This window comes from Cucurbita pepo, chromosome LG16 (assembly GCF_002806865.2).
Source record: "Cucurbita pepo subsp. pepo cultivar mu-cu-16 chromosome LG16, ASM280686v2, whole genome shotgun sequence".
Taxonomy (NCBI): Eukaryota; Viridiplantae; Streptophyta; class Magnoliopsida; order Cucurbitales; family Cucurbitaceae; genus Cucurbita; species Cucurbita pepo.
This window is the reverse complement of record NC_036653.1, coordinates 5050777-5063568: the sequence shown is the minus strand read 5'-3', so window position 1 is coordinate 5063568 and position 12792 is coordinate 5050777. Positions and strand designations below refer to the sequence as shown.

Below are 12792 nucleotides of genomic sequence, written 5' to 3'. Positions count from 1 at the left end.
AATGTTTAAATTAAATATTTAGATAATACATCAATTAATATTAAGTTGAGATGTTCATTTAATTCGAGGGAGTGAAAAAAGATTTCTCTCGTTCAACAAACAAATGAAGTTGTTCTCGTCTCGTCCCATCTCATTATTTTTATATATATAGTTATTTAGTAAATAAATATATTACATTTATTAGAATGTTTGTTTTTTTAATATAAATTATATTAGAAAATATAAATTATATTTTCCTTAAAAAAAAAATAATAAATAAATATATATATATATATATATATATATTAGGGAGAATTTAGGAACAGTAGAGATGAGAAAAGAATTGATTACTCGCTAGATAAAAGATGATAGGTTTAGGGTAATGGAAATCGGAATTATTTGTGCGATTCTTCTCCGTTCTTCCCAAAACGCGAAGAGAACCTCTTGCTTTCTTCTTCGTGTTCTAATTCACGCCGAAGCCCTAGCTTTCAGGTACAGTTCTGTAGCTCTATTTTAGCGTTATGGGATCTTTTATTACTTTTCTTGTTGGTTCTTATGCTTGATTTCGCTTGAATTTCGGGTTTGCATACCAAGTTTTGACTGCAAGTCGTTATTATTTTCATGCTGCTATTTGTTGTTTTTTCTTGTTTGCTTTCTTTCGTTTATACGAATTAGGAAGAGGATTATTGTTTCCCTCCCTTTTTCGTGTGTTTTGTGCATGTAGTGGACTAGATTATGCGTTGTGTCGTTGTCCGTAGTTTCTTTTCCCTAGAAGTTGAATTGTTATAGTTCGCACGGGAATAAATTGAGTTTCTTCGAATCTCTCATGCAACATACACAGACAGATAGAAAGAAAAAAAAAACCAATTTTCTGTTGGATAAGTATGCGCGCATCGTATATTCTGAGAAGTTGTAGGATTATCCTTGTCGTTGGTTCCAAAAGTTATCTTGATTTAACAAGATTCAGCTGGAAATTTGAACATTTTTATGCCCCGTTTAATTATGACTCTTTATTTGCAGTGTGTTGTTGGAGTAAGAGAAGTTGTTGCAAAGATGTCCGATGAAGGAAGAGTACACCCTGATTGTAGAAATGCTTCTAATCCTTATCATGAATGCACTGAATACTGTTTTAAAGTAATAGCTGAAGTCAAAGCCCAGAATCAGCAAAATGAGCCAGGTTTGTTTGACATGCTACAATTTCTTTGCAATTACCTTGAGAATTGTGGCTTTTGCTTGGATTTACTTATTTCTTCAACATTGCTCGCAATTGGCTCTATAAATTGCTTAATCATAATTGATTCCCCCCTCCACCCTCTAATTTTGGATGATGCCATTTGTTATCTGTCTTTTATCTCTTATTTTTTTCTTGTGAATTGTGATCACAGTTCCCACATCATCAGAAGGTGTTCAAGCTGGTCGAAGTAGTGGTTCTTCTAATTTCGTGCCTCCTGATGAGTATGAAGATCTTCGTGACGAAAAGCCTAATGAAGAAGGGCACAGTGATGGTGATACTGACAAATTTAGTGGTGGGGAGAATGTGGAAGGAGACTTCACAAAACTCACGGGGAGGAAAAAGAAATTGTTTGAAATTAGGCTTAAGATGGTAATTTTCTACATTTTTTTTTTAAAAAGTAACTACCAATTGCTATCGTATATCAAGTCGTAACTTATGCATGATGGATGTAGAATGAGGCGCGCAAAGCTAATCAAACAGCAATTGCTGCTGAAAAAAAGAAAATGGAACCTCCATCAGAATCAAGAGGCATTTCTAAACAAAAGTGGCTTGAGGACCGGAAGAAGAAAATTGGAAAGCTTTTGGATGCAAATGGGTTGGATATGAGTAAAGCATATATGCTAGATACACAAGAGGCAGCAGAGTCCAAATATAAGAAATGGGAGAAGGATCCAGCTCCCTATGGATGGGATGGTGAGTCTCTATCTGTACTATAAATGTTATAATTTCAATTGAGCAATTCCTGTGCACATGGGTTCTTTCGTATGCTTGAGGTGCATCTATGTTTCCCTGAACATAAAATTGCACTACGCTGATTTTGGCTGTTTTTTGTGGACAAATGCATTTTTTTTGATACTTTGACAAGGTATGCTGGTTGATGACGGAAACATGGTTTGATTCTAGGATATAGATATTATATGGTGAGATGTTGAGGATATGTATGCATGCTCCTGCCCAAATTGGTGTGAACTCTCATCATTGCTGATATCTTCTTTCTTGATGTGGAATGTTATCTTATAGGTGTAGTCTCCTATGTTTCTCTTTATAGAGCCATTTAAATTGATTGTTTAATTTTGATATGTATTATATTCCAATATAATCACTTTTCTTTGGGGAGGGGGTATAGCTTGTGTTTAAAGTTTACTTAATTGGTTGTATTTCACCTACTTGTTAATATGTGTTCATACTGGTCTAAAACTGCATTGTTTTAACAGTCTTTAACCAGAAAACATTGTATGATGCATACAAAAAGAGGACAAAGAATGTGAATGTTGACCTCGAGGAATATAATAAGATGAAAGAATCTGATCCTGAGTTCTACCGTGAGGCTTCAAGTCTTCAATATGGAAAGGTATTGTTTGTTACACTATAATTTCAACCGTATGGGCAATTATTAGATTTCTGAGGATATAGCATTTTCATTACCGTGCAGGCACCTAAGATTTCAGAGGATAAGATAGACAATATGGTGAAAGAACTCAAGGACCGAGAGGAGAAGCGAAAGTCGTTTAGCCGTAGGAGGAAGTTCCATGAAGACAAGGATATTGATTCTATCAATGACCGCAATGAGCATTTCAACAAAAAGATTGAGCGGGCCTTCGGTAGATACACTCTGGAGATCAAAAACAATCTTGAGCGAGGAACTGCATTACCTGATTAAGGTATTGTTTAGAAGAGGCTCTGGTTCATAGGTCAAGTCATTTACTTTATGCACCTTTTCTTTCCTCTCTCCCTATGCTCGATGCATGTTTTCCGCTTTTATTGTTCTACACTCTCTGCTAATGAAGGCATATTCTTCTTTTTACCCCTGAACCCCCCACCTCTGTTATCCGATGAATATACTTGTCATGAAGAGAGAGAGACAACAAAATGTGTCTTCTATGCTCTTTTTCTTATGGGCTAGAAATTTTATGTTTCTTTCTAACCATGGCTTCCTTCACTGGATGACTTATTGAATTTTATGTTGTCTTCTTTCCTTCCTTTTTCTGTAGGATTTTTGGGGAAGCTTGGAATCCTAATAGTTGGGAGTGTTTAAAGCCTTTTCTCCTTAAATTTAGAAAAGAAGTTATCTTGTAAAAGATTTGTAGCGAAGCTACAGAATTGTCTTTGAAGTAATAGAAGATTGTAACCGTCATTGTTGATTGAGGTTGTTTAATTGTGAATACCTTGTCCTTGTTTCAACAAGTACAAATTACCCCTAATCCGAACAACGGTTTTCATTTTTTTACGTTTCTTTCCGTTTCTTCACTAAGATGGTTTGAGGACGAATAATTTTAACTTGGGACTGTTTTTTTAGTTTGAAAGCAAGGGATATTGGAGCTCCAAGGGCCCCGAAAGCTGTTTTTGCAGGCCAGCAGCTGCAGCTCACCATTCAATCTCATCAAGGTACAAGATATTTTTCTTCTAAATCAACATGGTCCTCCAAGAAAGCGTAGAAACACTTCATGGATTGGTAAGATTACGCTGTATTCACTTTGTACACTTCTGAGATAAGTTATATGTCATCCACCCTCTTGAAACTAGTTTGTGTATGTGTGTGTGTGTGTGTGTCAGCTTGCACACAATACATCTATTTGGTGGACGTAATGTAAGTCGTTCAGTTTCATGGTTCTTTTTGCTTGCTATTTCTTAAAATGACTCCGCCCCAAACAGAGGGTCCTAATAACACGAGATGTTTGCAGACAAACCACTTTCCTGCCGCTTTGTTTCCCTTTTACCCTTTTGTGACTCTCTACTGATGGAATGAATGGCTTGTTGTATTCAGGTTTTTGTATTTATTAAATAATGTAGAAAAATTAGTGAGTCAAAAAATGTCACCTTAAAATAATTAAAGCATAAAATAAAGAATTATAATCGAGTCTTAAAGATGCAAAAATATATGATATTGAAATCTACGGATATTCGAACTTTGGAGCCAAAAAAATAATTTATTCTTTTCATTTTAGTCTACATGGAGATGACGTGGTTTAAGTGGGGGAGGCTCGGTTTGTGCGACCGTGACACACAACAAAGAACAAAGATTGCACAATGAGTAAAGATATTTGCTAGAGAGTCATAATACTACAATATTTATCTTGAATATATTTAACTATTTCTTTAGTTTTCGATCATTTGGAAGGGACAACATGTTCTTTCTTCAACAATTTCTGATCTCTTGTGAACCTCTTGATAGGATTTGAATTCATAATGAATCTTGTAGGATTTTCAAGAAATTCTTCACTGCTTTTCAGAATAGCCAGGACATAGAAGATTACCAAGTTCCTTCATAAATAGGCAATGGAATAGCTTTACCGAGTGAAAGAAGGAAAAGGTGAATGAGCGAATCAATTTCCTCTTTCCTTACTGTAAAGTCTCATTGATTGACTTCCCTTCCGGTTGGTTCAGTAGCGAAGGGAAGTCTCATTGATTGACTTCCCTTCCGGTTGGTTCAGTAGCGAAGGGAAGTCTCATTGATTGACTTCCCTTCCGGTTGGTTCAATAGCGAAGGGAAGTCTCTAGAGTTCAATCAGTAGGAGAAGGAGGTTTCGTCTTACAGTTCACTCTCATTCATATCCTAAGGAGTTGAGTAGAATATCTAAAAAAATATTTAGAGAATTGTTCGTTCCATTTGAAGAAGGAATGATCCCAAAGAATCGATACCCCAACTTAGTTGTCACAAAAAAATAATAGCAATAGTAAGATATAGGAAAAAAGAAACAACCCTGAAAGTTTCACAATTCTCTTCAAATCGAGACTATGTCGAGTCATCTACAGGTTTCACTATATAATACAAAACAAAAGGCATTCAAAACCATACTTGAAATTATCCAACTTGAACTATTGACTCAAGTACCATAACTCAGATAGTTCGAAAACGAATGAGTTCAAGCCATGATTTTGTAGGCACAACGCTAACATTCACGGTGGCATGGTAATGAAAAGGAAGATGGAAGTTGAGACTCTTCAAGCTCCTAGATTTAATTAACAACTCATTGTTGGAATGAATTATTGACAACTCATTGTTCGTAATAGAAAGTAGAAAATTTCAGCAACCAACCGGGCACAAATTCTAGACAGCAAAACGCATATGTAACTGTTTATAGATATCACATATAAGGAGTAAATATGAAGATTTTAAACTACAAAATATTTGACATGAGAGCAAGACAGGAAGACAGGAGGGCTTTACTGAAACAAATTTTACAAGGGCTCTGTCTCATCCTGCCTTTTGTTTTTTGTTGATATCGTGAAGCACACAGACATCTGCCGCCGTCTTCATCTGAAACAAACAATGACAGTTTGATATTAGAAGAGCGGATGCTCCTACTTACTGCCCCAACAAATAAACTTCAAATTGGATAAACTTCTCAGACAATAATGACATGACACCCTTCAGCTCTTAATACTATCAATCAAAAAGTACGTGTGATGAAAGAGCAAACACGTCGAGGTATACGATTAGAAGCGAGGTAGCAGGAGGAGAGAGTCAGGATGTGGCGGGGAGCGCGACGGTGGTGAACAGAGGCAGAGGTAAGCGTGAATTGGAACAGTACACATCGTGGGGATCGTAAATTTCTTAAACATGGGCATTCTCCATTAGACTTCTTGTACTAACCGAAACCTTATTCATACAAGATGAATATGGATAAAAATGAGGAAACTTGTGGAGGTTCATTGAAGTTCTTTACGAGTGGTTCTTTAAAGACAAAGCAAGAGTCCTATGGATGAACAGTCAGCGCTAATCCTTTGGCTTCTTTGAAAGGAAAGGAATTCTAGAGTTTTCTCACATAAAGAAGTCTACTTTTTCGTTCTTTTGAGATTTTCTTTTTGGTAATTACTCCATTGACGCCATCATCTTAGATTGGAAGGTCCACTTGTAGTCCTTCCTTTGGAAAAGGGGATGCCTTATCCCTTCGTCCCCTGGGTTGTTTTGTTGGCTATGGCCTTTTGAATGAATTCTCTCTGTTTCTTCTGTTTTTTTTTTTTTTTTTAAGACACAAAAATGTATAAAATTTGGTGCTTAATGTAACAGCCCAAGCCGACCGCTAGCCGATGTTGTCCTCTGTGGGCTTTCCCTTATGGGCTTCCCCTTAAAGTTTTAAAATGCGTCTGCTAGGGAGAGGTTTCCTAGTCAATGTAACAGCCCAAGTCCACCGCTAGCCGATATTATCCTCTTTAAGCTTTCCCTTATGGGTTTCCCCTTAAGGTTTTAAAATGCGTCTGCTAGGGAGAGGTTTCCACACTTATAAAGAATGGTTCGTTCTCTCTCCAACCGATATGGACCGCACAATCCACCCCCTTCAGGGCCTAGCATCCTCACTGACATTCGTTCCCTTCTCCAATCGATGTGGGATCTCATAATCCACTCCCTTTTGGGGCCTAGTATCCTCGCTAGAACATCGCCCGGTATCCACCCCACTTCGAGTCTCAGCGTCCTCATTGGCACACTGCTTGGTATCTGGCTTTGATACCATTCGTAATAGCCCAAGCCCACTGCTAGCAGATATTGTTCTCTTTGGGCTTTCCCTTCCGGGCTTCCCCTCAAGGTTTTAAAACGCGTCTACTAAGGAGAGGTTCCACACTCTTATGAAAAATGTTTCGTTCCCCTCTCAAACCGATGTGGGATCTCACAACCAACCACAGGAAAAATGTTGCACACCATTGACATTAATTTCAAGAACTCCCTTCGGTTAAATAATAATTTTGACTGCAGAGTACCATGGATCATATGCTAAAACTAGGACGTACAAATCAAGGAGATTCATTTTGAAGTTCCAACTTCGATTTAGGCATTCATGCCGACACACGGTTGAATCTGACCATTGACAAAGAGGTAAAGATCTTGCTATATGAGTTACCTGTATGACATTAACAGCTTGCTTCACTGCCCATCCGAACAAGCTAATTACGACCAAAAGTGAGAGGAATGTCTTTTGTTGTATTGAATGTAATATAATCTGAAAAAAAGTACCAAGTTTAAACCACTGGGATATTGTCCTACCAAAAACATAAAATTAATACACCAACGACAAACTATACTTACATCCATCAAATGCTCAGTTTGCTTCTCCGCCAGAAGAAATAGAATAATGTAAAGAACCTGCAGATGGAAAATGGGGATTGAGAATAGGTGGTGCCTCACCAATGAGTGTTTAAAACCCATTTGATAAGTCGTTTTCTCATAATTTCTTTACCACGACCTTCATTTTTCTTAAGAAAACATTTGAATTCTTAGCACAACTTCAAAAACAGAAGCAAGTTTTTAAAACTACTTTCTTTAGTATTCAAAATTTGTATGAATATCGAAAACATAGCTAGATAGTAGCTAAGTAGTGTTTATAAGCTTAATTTTATAGAGCCTAAACAACGTAATTTTAAATTACCTCGCATGACACACAACAGTAAGCCATAAATGTCCTATTTCCATAATATGCCTTAAACAGCCAATTGGTGCTGTCTTTGACATCTTTATGACTGGTTTTGCCTATCAAAAAGGTACTGAGGTAATAGTAAACCAAAAAGAATCAGAGATGCAGCAATATAATTGTGCGTAGTGAAGGAAAAAATGAACACATGATCAAGAAAAATAAAAGAAATATAATACCTGTACATCTGAAGCCAGTGGCTAGCAATATCCAAAGCAAGCAATGATAAGAAAGTCAAACCAGGCCTGCATTACAACCCTCTATTACATTAAAATATTGATTACACAAATAGCCCAAAGCCCAAGTCCAAGTTCACCGCTAGCAAATATAGTCCTCTTTGGGCTTGCCCTTTTAGGCTTCCCATCAAGGTTTTTAAAACGCGTCTGCTAGGGAGAAGTATCCACACCCTTAACGCCATTATAAGGAATGCTTCGTTCCCCTCTCCAATCGATGTGGGACTCCCCTTCGTTCTTGCTGGCACACCACATGGTGTCCACTCCCCTCGAGGGCTCGGCCTCCTACTGGCACATCGTTCGGTGTTTGGCTCTGATACCATTTGTAACTGTCCAAGCCCACCACTAGTAGATATTGTCCTCTTTAGGCTTTCCCTATCGGACTTTCCCTCAAGGTTTTTAAAACGTGTCTGCTAGGGAGAGGTTTCCACACCCTTATAAAGAATGTTTCGTTCTCCTCTCCAACAAATGTGGAATCTCACATTATTAGTCTTTGAAAAATCTGCTGGAACTAGAAAAAAATATTTTATATATATATAAATAAATATAAATCCTTACCTGTATACTTGGGATAGAATTACTAGTAGACCAGCAGTGCTAATCCTGTGATACAGCAGATTCTGATCAAAATTGTCAATCAAGGGCAAGGTTGTGTGCCTTGAAAGGCTTGATATCAATATAAGTTATAATAACAAGCATAAAAAATCCAGTAGTATACTCCATTTCCATATTTTAAACGCCAATATAGTAATGAATACAAAGGTTAAAGAAGATTGTACCGGTCTGTTAACATGTCCAGCACGGCCCCGAAGGTGGAAACTGAATCATTCAAGAAAAAATATTACATTTTACAGATAATTGTCCAACCTTATCGACTATAATAGTTCGAGTTATTGAAGGCAATTGAAGCATCCTTTCAATAAAAATGTACATAGAGCTCCCCAGAATAGTTTTCTTCCAAAAAAACATATGGTTCAATGCTAGAATAAGGCCCACTGGGAAGTCATTAAGCACAATTGAAGTGCTCAACAATGGGTACCATAGAATTATAAACATTCAATTCTGTTCAAACCCATAATAGCCAAGATGAACATTGGCAAGAACCAGAGGATTGCATCTAATATATATTTTTCGACAAGTATTTGCTCGTATGTGCACATAGCACACACAACACGAACAGGGTAATTATGTACCTTGATTGAATTTGCGAGCACACCAACCATCTACACCATCGCACACAAAGCTGAAAACATGAGTTTCATCAATGAAATCATGTCCAGTTTCCCCCAAATCATGCATAAAGATATTGCTGGAAAAGAAAAGGGAATCTGAGAAATTAAGCACTCACCTGACAAAATAAAGGACAGAGAAAATTATTTTATTTGAGAAGCATAGAGCAAAGGCAACAATGTTCATGAGAACCCTTATATAACCTGCATTTCAGTTCAGAAATTATTTTTAAAAATCACGTATGCGCAGGAGCAGGACTTTCAAGAGATGAATTTAATACCCACCAATAATATTGGGAACGTAAAGGTACACGGACATTTTACTCTGTTTCCGCACCAACTTATCAGCCATGGAAGCTTCTCTAAGAGTTCAAAACTGAGTCGAATGAATTTCTCTATAAATCAATTTATATCTCCTGCATCCATCGCATATATCCATGATTAAATATTATCCAAAATCCATTCAAAAACATTAATCAAATGAAACGAGAAAGATGAAGTAGATACGCAAAACAGGGGAGGAAGAGACCCCAATGGGAAAATCTGGTCGGACTGCAGATCAAAACCCCTTCGCTGGCTGACAACCCTTTTGATGATTTACACGGATTCTTCGCGTGACAAGGGAGCAAAGCAACGGAATAACTGCAATGCTAAAGCAAAAACAGAGAGCATTAGATTAAACGAAGCTTGACAAAGATCAGGGGACAAAATGGGGCCAATCCATATTAGGAGAAGAAGAGGGAATGATGATCATGATCATCATCAATGGGGGAATAAATCAAAGGAATTAGAAATGAAAGGTTCAATCGTACCAGTCGGAAGAGGAGAAAGGAAGGAATCAATGGCGAGCAAGGGGGAGAAAAGCCTGCAAAACTGAGAAGGGTAGTTGAGAAATGGAGACCAACTTGATGGGAACGTGACTAGTCGGGCTCCAATGGCGGTAATTTGCACATGAGAACCTTGAATCTGACACCCACAGAGATACAGAGAGAGATGAGTTGCAGAGAAAGGGGACTGAAATCAAACTAAAAATTAGGGCTATTGTGGATTATTATTAATTAATTAATTAATATTAAATTTTGAATTTTTATATTAATTAATATTAAGCTTATAAAATATTATTGCATTTACAAGGATATTTAAATGTTTTCTAATAAAAATTATCTATTAAAATTTTAAAATAAATAGTTTATACATTATATTAGAAAATGACGACATTACAAGTTTTTTTTTTCTTTCAGTTTTTGTTAAGTTTTATTTATATTGTATTTTGTATTTTATTTATTTATATTGTATTTTCCTTTTCTTTGTAAGTTATATATATTTTTATTAATATTTTTGGTTTACTTTGTGCTATATTTTATTTTTGAAATTGTGGCAATATTATAATATAGTTTTTAATTCATTATTTTCAAGTTTATATTTATTATATATACAACCTTCATACTCCACATATTTGGATTTTAATTATTATCATACAAACCTATTAATTTTTTTTAAAAGAAAACTTAGTTTTATAATTTTAGAAAAAAAAAAGTATAAAATAATATGATACCTATATCCATATTTTAATTCTTACGCGTGCACAGACATTTTGAAACAAATAAATTTGGTAATTGTTGGGGTTAAATCTTTAGCCCTATGGTATATTTTTATATCTAATAAATCTATTAATTTTAAAAAATAAATATATTTAAAATTGAGAAATTATAATTTAAAGAGTTTGAGGTTGGCAACAATATTTGTTAAAAAAAAAAAAAAAAAAAAAAAAAACATTTTGAATGGCAAGTCATAATTTTAGGAAGAAAAAAAAAAAAAGTATACTCTAAACTTACTTTCCAACAAAAGAAATATAATATAAAATGATATAATTTGTTGACTTTAAATGATCCTATTTTTAATTTGAAAACTTTCCATATTGAAACTAAGAATCATATTTTAAATAATGATTTTATATCACCCATTGTAGTTCTCACGTTTACCTGAAACAAGTTTGTTATGAAAAGCATGAGATTGCTGTGGTGATATGTGCAAACAAATGTGAGAATCAAGACATTTTAAGGAAGAAAACAAAAGTTAAATCTGTGAATTTATTGAACATTATTCTCATGTTATTATGCACTAAAAGTCATAAATCTGGTTGTGAAATCAAGGCATGTTTTAAGAGAAACAGCAATGAAATGAGTCAAATCAGCCGAAATGGAGGAAGCTAAACGGAAGAAGTAACAAACAAAGAATAATCCAGCAAAGTTTATTGGATGCTTTTTCTGTGTAGTTTGATTCCGAAAAAGAAAAATCAATTACAGCTTGTTCAAATGAAAAATCAGAAAAATGGAAAAACGGATATAATTCCAAAATCCAACCAAAAAAGTGAGGTTTGAAATTGAGACGGTTTCTGTGCATCTTTACCTTTTTCGCGGATTGTTTGCCTAGGAAATCACAGCCTCTATGCTGGCCTTCTTCGTCGCGTTGCAGACGGGGCAAAATTCGAGAGCACTCGCGCATGACTTACATGAACACAGGTGCCTGCAAGGCAACAACAGCACGCACGAAATCCGAGAGTTGCAGATTTGGCAAATCATCCTCATCTTCTTCCTCTTTTTATTATTTCCGAAATCACTGGCGTCGTCTTCTCCGATTCTGACGTTGTTGTTGCTGGACTCGGCGTCGTTCGCGCTGGCTAAAAGCTTCTCTCTCATTTCATTCAGCGCGTGACTAAGCGACGCTACCATCGCTTGATTCTCTTCTACTGCTCTCTTCCGCTTTTGATTCTCCATTTCTAATTTCATCAATAGTTGTTCAAGTTGGATCGTCCTCATGTTCGTGCTAGCGATCTCTTCGTCCTTCTGCTGAAGCAGGACGCGCGTTCTGTTTTCGATCTGGTTCAGCAACACTCTAATTTGTTGATTTATCTTATGTTGCAGGAGTAATCTGAATCTTTCACTCTGTTTCAATAAAGAAAACAAAAGATTCAAGAAACAACAAAACAGCAAATCATAAGAAAACACACACAACAACTACGAACTTCCTTCCAAGAAACAAAAATCCGAAGAGAAATCGAAGTACAGACCTCCAATCGAATGAAACGATCAATCTGATCCACGGACATTTCCGCCACAAAATTACCTATCCGAGAATCAGATTTACTCCAACACTCCTGCGAAAGAAGAAGACTGGACTGGCCGTTTCCTAGTTGAAGATAACGATGAAACTCAGCAGCAGACTCCAATGGACGCCCAAAATTCCGCTGCTGCAACTGCAATTGAATGGCCATTCCAAATTTGAGAAACGCAAACAGTCGGATTCCTTGGTTGATTCAAAGCAACAAACAATTTAGTACATAACCTTGCATCCGGCGCGGTTCTCACGAATCTCGTCTCAGAATTGGGAGCGAATTATAACGTTTCCAAGGACGCTAACAGAAGATAGTGCCTCTCGTACACCGTGCAGATACATATAACTGTGTGTGTATATATATATATATATATATATATATATAGTCACAGAATAAAATAAATAAATAAATAAATAAATAAATAAATAAATAAAATAAATTCCAAATTGGGAGTTTATTAAGGGCCGCGGTAAACGCCCAGGAGTTCATGCAGATATGGTGAGTAAACAATAATTTAGTAGTTGGAATTTATACAATATTTTCTTTATTTTAAAATTATTTTTAAATAATCAAATTAACACAAAATTATAATTTAAAC

General features: G+C 36.0%; 3 protein-coding genes across 7 annotated transcripts; 1 reads left to right on the top strand and 2 right to left on the bottom strand.

Moving 5' to 3' along the window:
* Window positions 1-304: 304 nt before the first annotated feature.
* LOC111777630 (pre-mRNA-splicing factor syf2-like) lies at window positions 305-3899 on the top strand. Of its 2 annotated transcripts, none has more exons than XM_023657315.1 (7): window positions 305-471; window positions 1000-1156; window positions 1365-1582; window positions 1666-1906; window positions 2428-2564; window positions 2646-2874; window positions 3510-3899. In XM_023657315.1, the coding sequence occupies exons 2-6, from the start codon at window positions 1033-1035 to the stop codon at window positions 2871-2873; spliced, it is 948 nt and encodes a 315-aa protein (XP_023513083.1). In that variant the 5' UTR covers window positions 305-471; window positions 1000-1032; the 3' UTR covers window position 2874; window positions 3510-3899. The 2 variants fall into 2 exon arrangements, with proteins under 2 accessions (XP_023513083.1, XP_023513084.1); XM_023657316.1 differs by lacking the exon at window positions 3510-3899 and adding an exon at window positions 3205-3436.
* A 1269-nt stretch (window positions 3900-5168) lies between these two features.
* On the bottom strand, window positions 5169-10120 carry LOC111776907 (probable CDP-diacylglycerol--inositol 3-phosphatidyltransferase 2). 3 transcript variants are annotated; one of them, XM_023656316.1, is made up of 12 exons: window positions 9892-10120; window positions 9587-9729; window positions 9365-9495; window positions 9199-9283; window positions 9044-9093; window positions 8630-8669; window positions 8409-8453; window positions 7797-7862; window positions 7576-7690; window positions 7236-7292; window positions 7051-7149; window positions 5169-5471 (listed from the first exon to the last, which is right to left on the bottom strand). In XM_023656316.1, exons 3-12 carry the CDS (start codon window positions 9429-9431, stop codon window positions 5409-5411), a joined length of 687 nt encoding a protein of 228 aa, XP_023512084.1. In that variant the 5' UTR covers window positions 9432-9495; window positions 9587-9729; window positions 9892-10120; the 3' UTR covers window positions 5169-5408. The 3 variants fall into 3 exon arrangements, with proteins under 3 accessions (XP_023512084.1, XP_023512083.1, XP_023512085.1); XM_023656315.1 differs by having other exon boundaries at window positions 9609-9729; XM_023656317.1 differs by having other exon boundaries at window positions 9609-9721.
* Window positions 10121-11302: 1182 nt separating this feature from the next.
* LOC111777642 (probable BOI-related E3 ubiquitin-protein ligase 2) lies at window positions 11303-12521 on the bottom strand. 2 transcript variants are annotated; one of them, XM_023657329.1, is made up of 3 exons: window positions 12425-12521; window positions 12150-12335; window positions 11303-12024 (listed from the first exon to the last, which is right to left on the bottom strand). In XM_023657329.1, exons 2-3 carry the CDS (start codon window positions 12186-12188, stop codon window positions 11509-11511), a joined length of 555 nt encoding a protein of 184 aa, XP_023513097.1. In that variant the 5' UTR covers window positions 12189-12335; window positions 12425-12521; the 3' UTR covers window positions 11303-11508. The 2 variants fall into 2 exon arrangements, with proteins under 2 accessions (XP_023513097.1, XP_023513096.1); XM_023657328.1 differs by having other exon boundaries at window positions 12150-12521.
* Between the last annotated feature and the right edge of the window lie 271 nt (window positions 12522-12792).

Bases quoted from the DNA above. Each gene is read 5' to 3' on its own strand.
- LOC111777630 (XM_023657315.1), top strand. From the start codon at position 1,033: ATGTCCGATGAAGGAAGAGTACACCCTGATTGTAGAAATGCTTCTAAT. The intron at 1,583-1,665 runs GTAATTTTCTAC...TGATGGATGTAG, and splicing joins TTGAAATTAGGCTTAAGATG to AATGAGGCGCGCAAAGCTAA. The intron at 2,565-2,645 runs GTATTGTTTGTT...ATTACCGTGCAG, and splicing joins CAAGTCTTCAATATGGAAAG to GCACCTAAGATTTCAGAGGA.
- LOC111776907 (XM_023656316.1), bottom strand. From the start codon at position 9,431: ATGGCTGATAAGTTGGTGCGGAAACAGAGTAAAATGTCCGTGTACCTT. The intron at 8,454-8,629 runs GTACAATCTTCT...GCTGTATCACAG, and splicing joins CTGGACATGTTAACAGACCG to GATTAGCACTGCTGGTCTAC. The intron at 5,472-7,050 runs GTAACTCATATA...TGTTTGTTTCAG, and splicing joins AAGCTGTTAATGTCATACAG to ATGAAGACGGCGGCAGATGT.
- LOC111777642 (XM_023657328.1), bottom strand. From the start codon at position 12,353: ATGGCCATTCAATTGCAGTTGCAGCAGCGGAATTTTGGGCGTCCATTG. The intron at 12,025-12,149 runs GTCTGTACTTCG...TTATTGAAACAG, and splicing joins ATCGTTTCATTCGATTGGAG to AGTGAAAGATTCAGATTACT.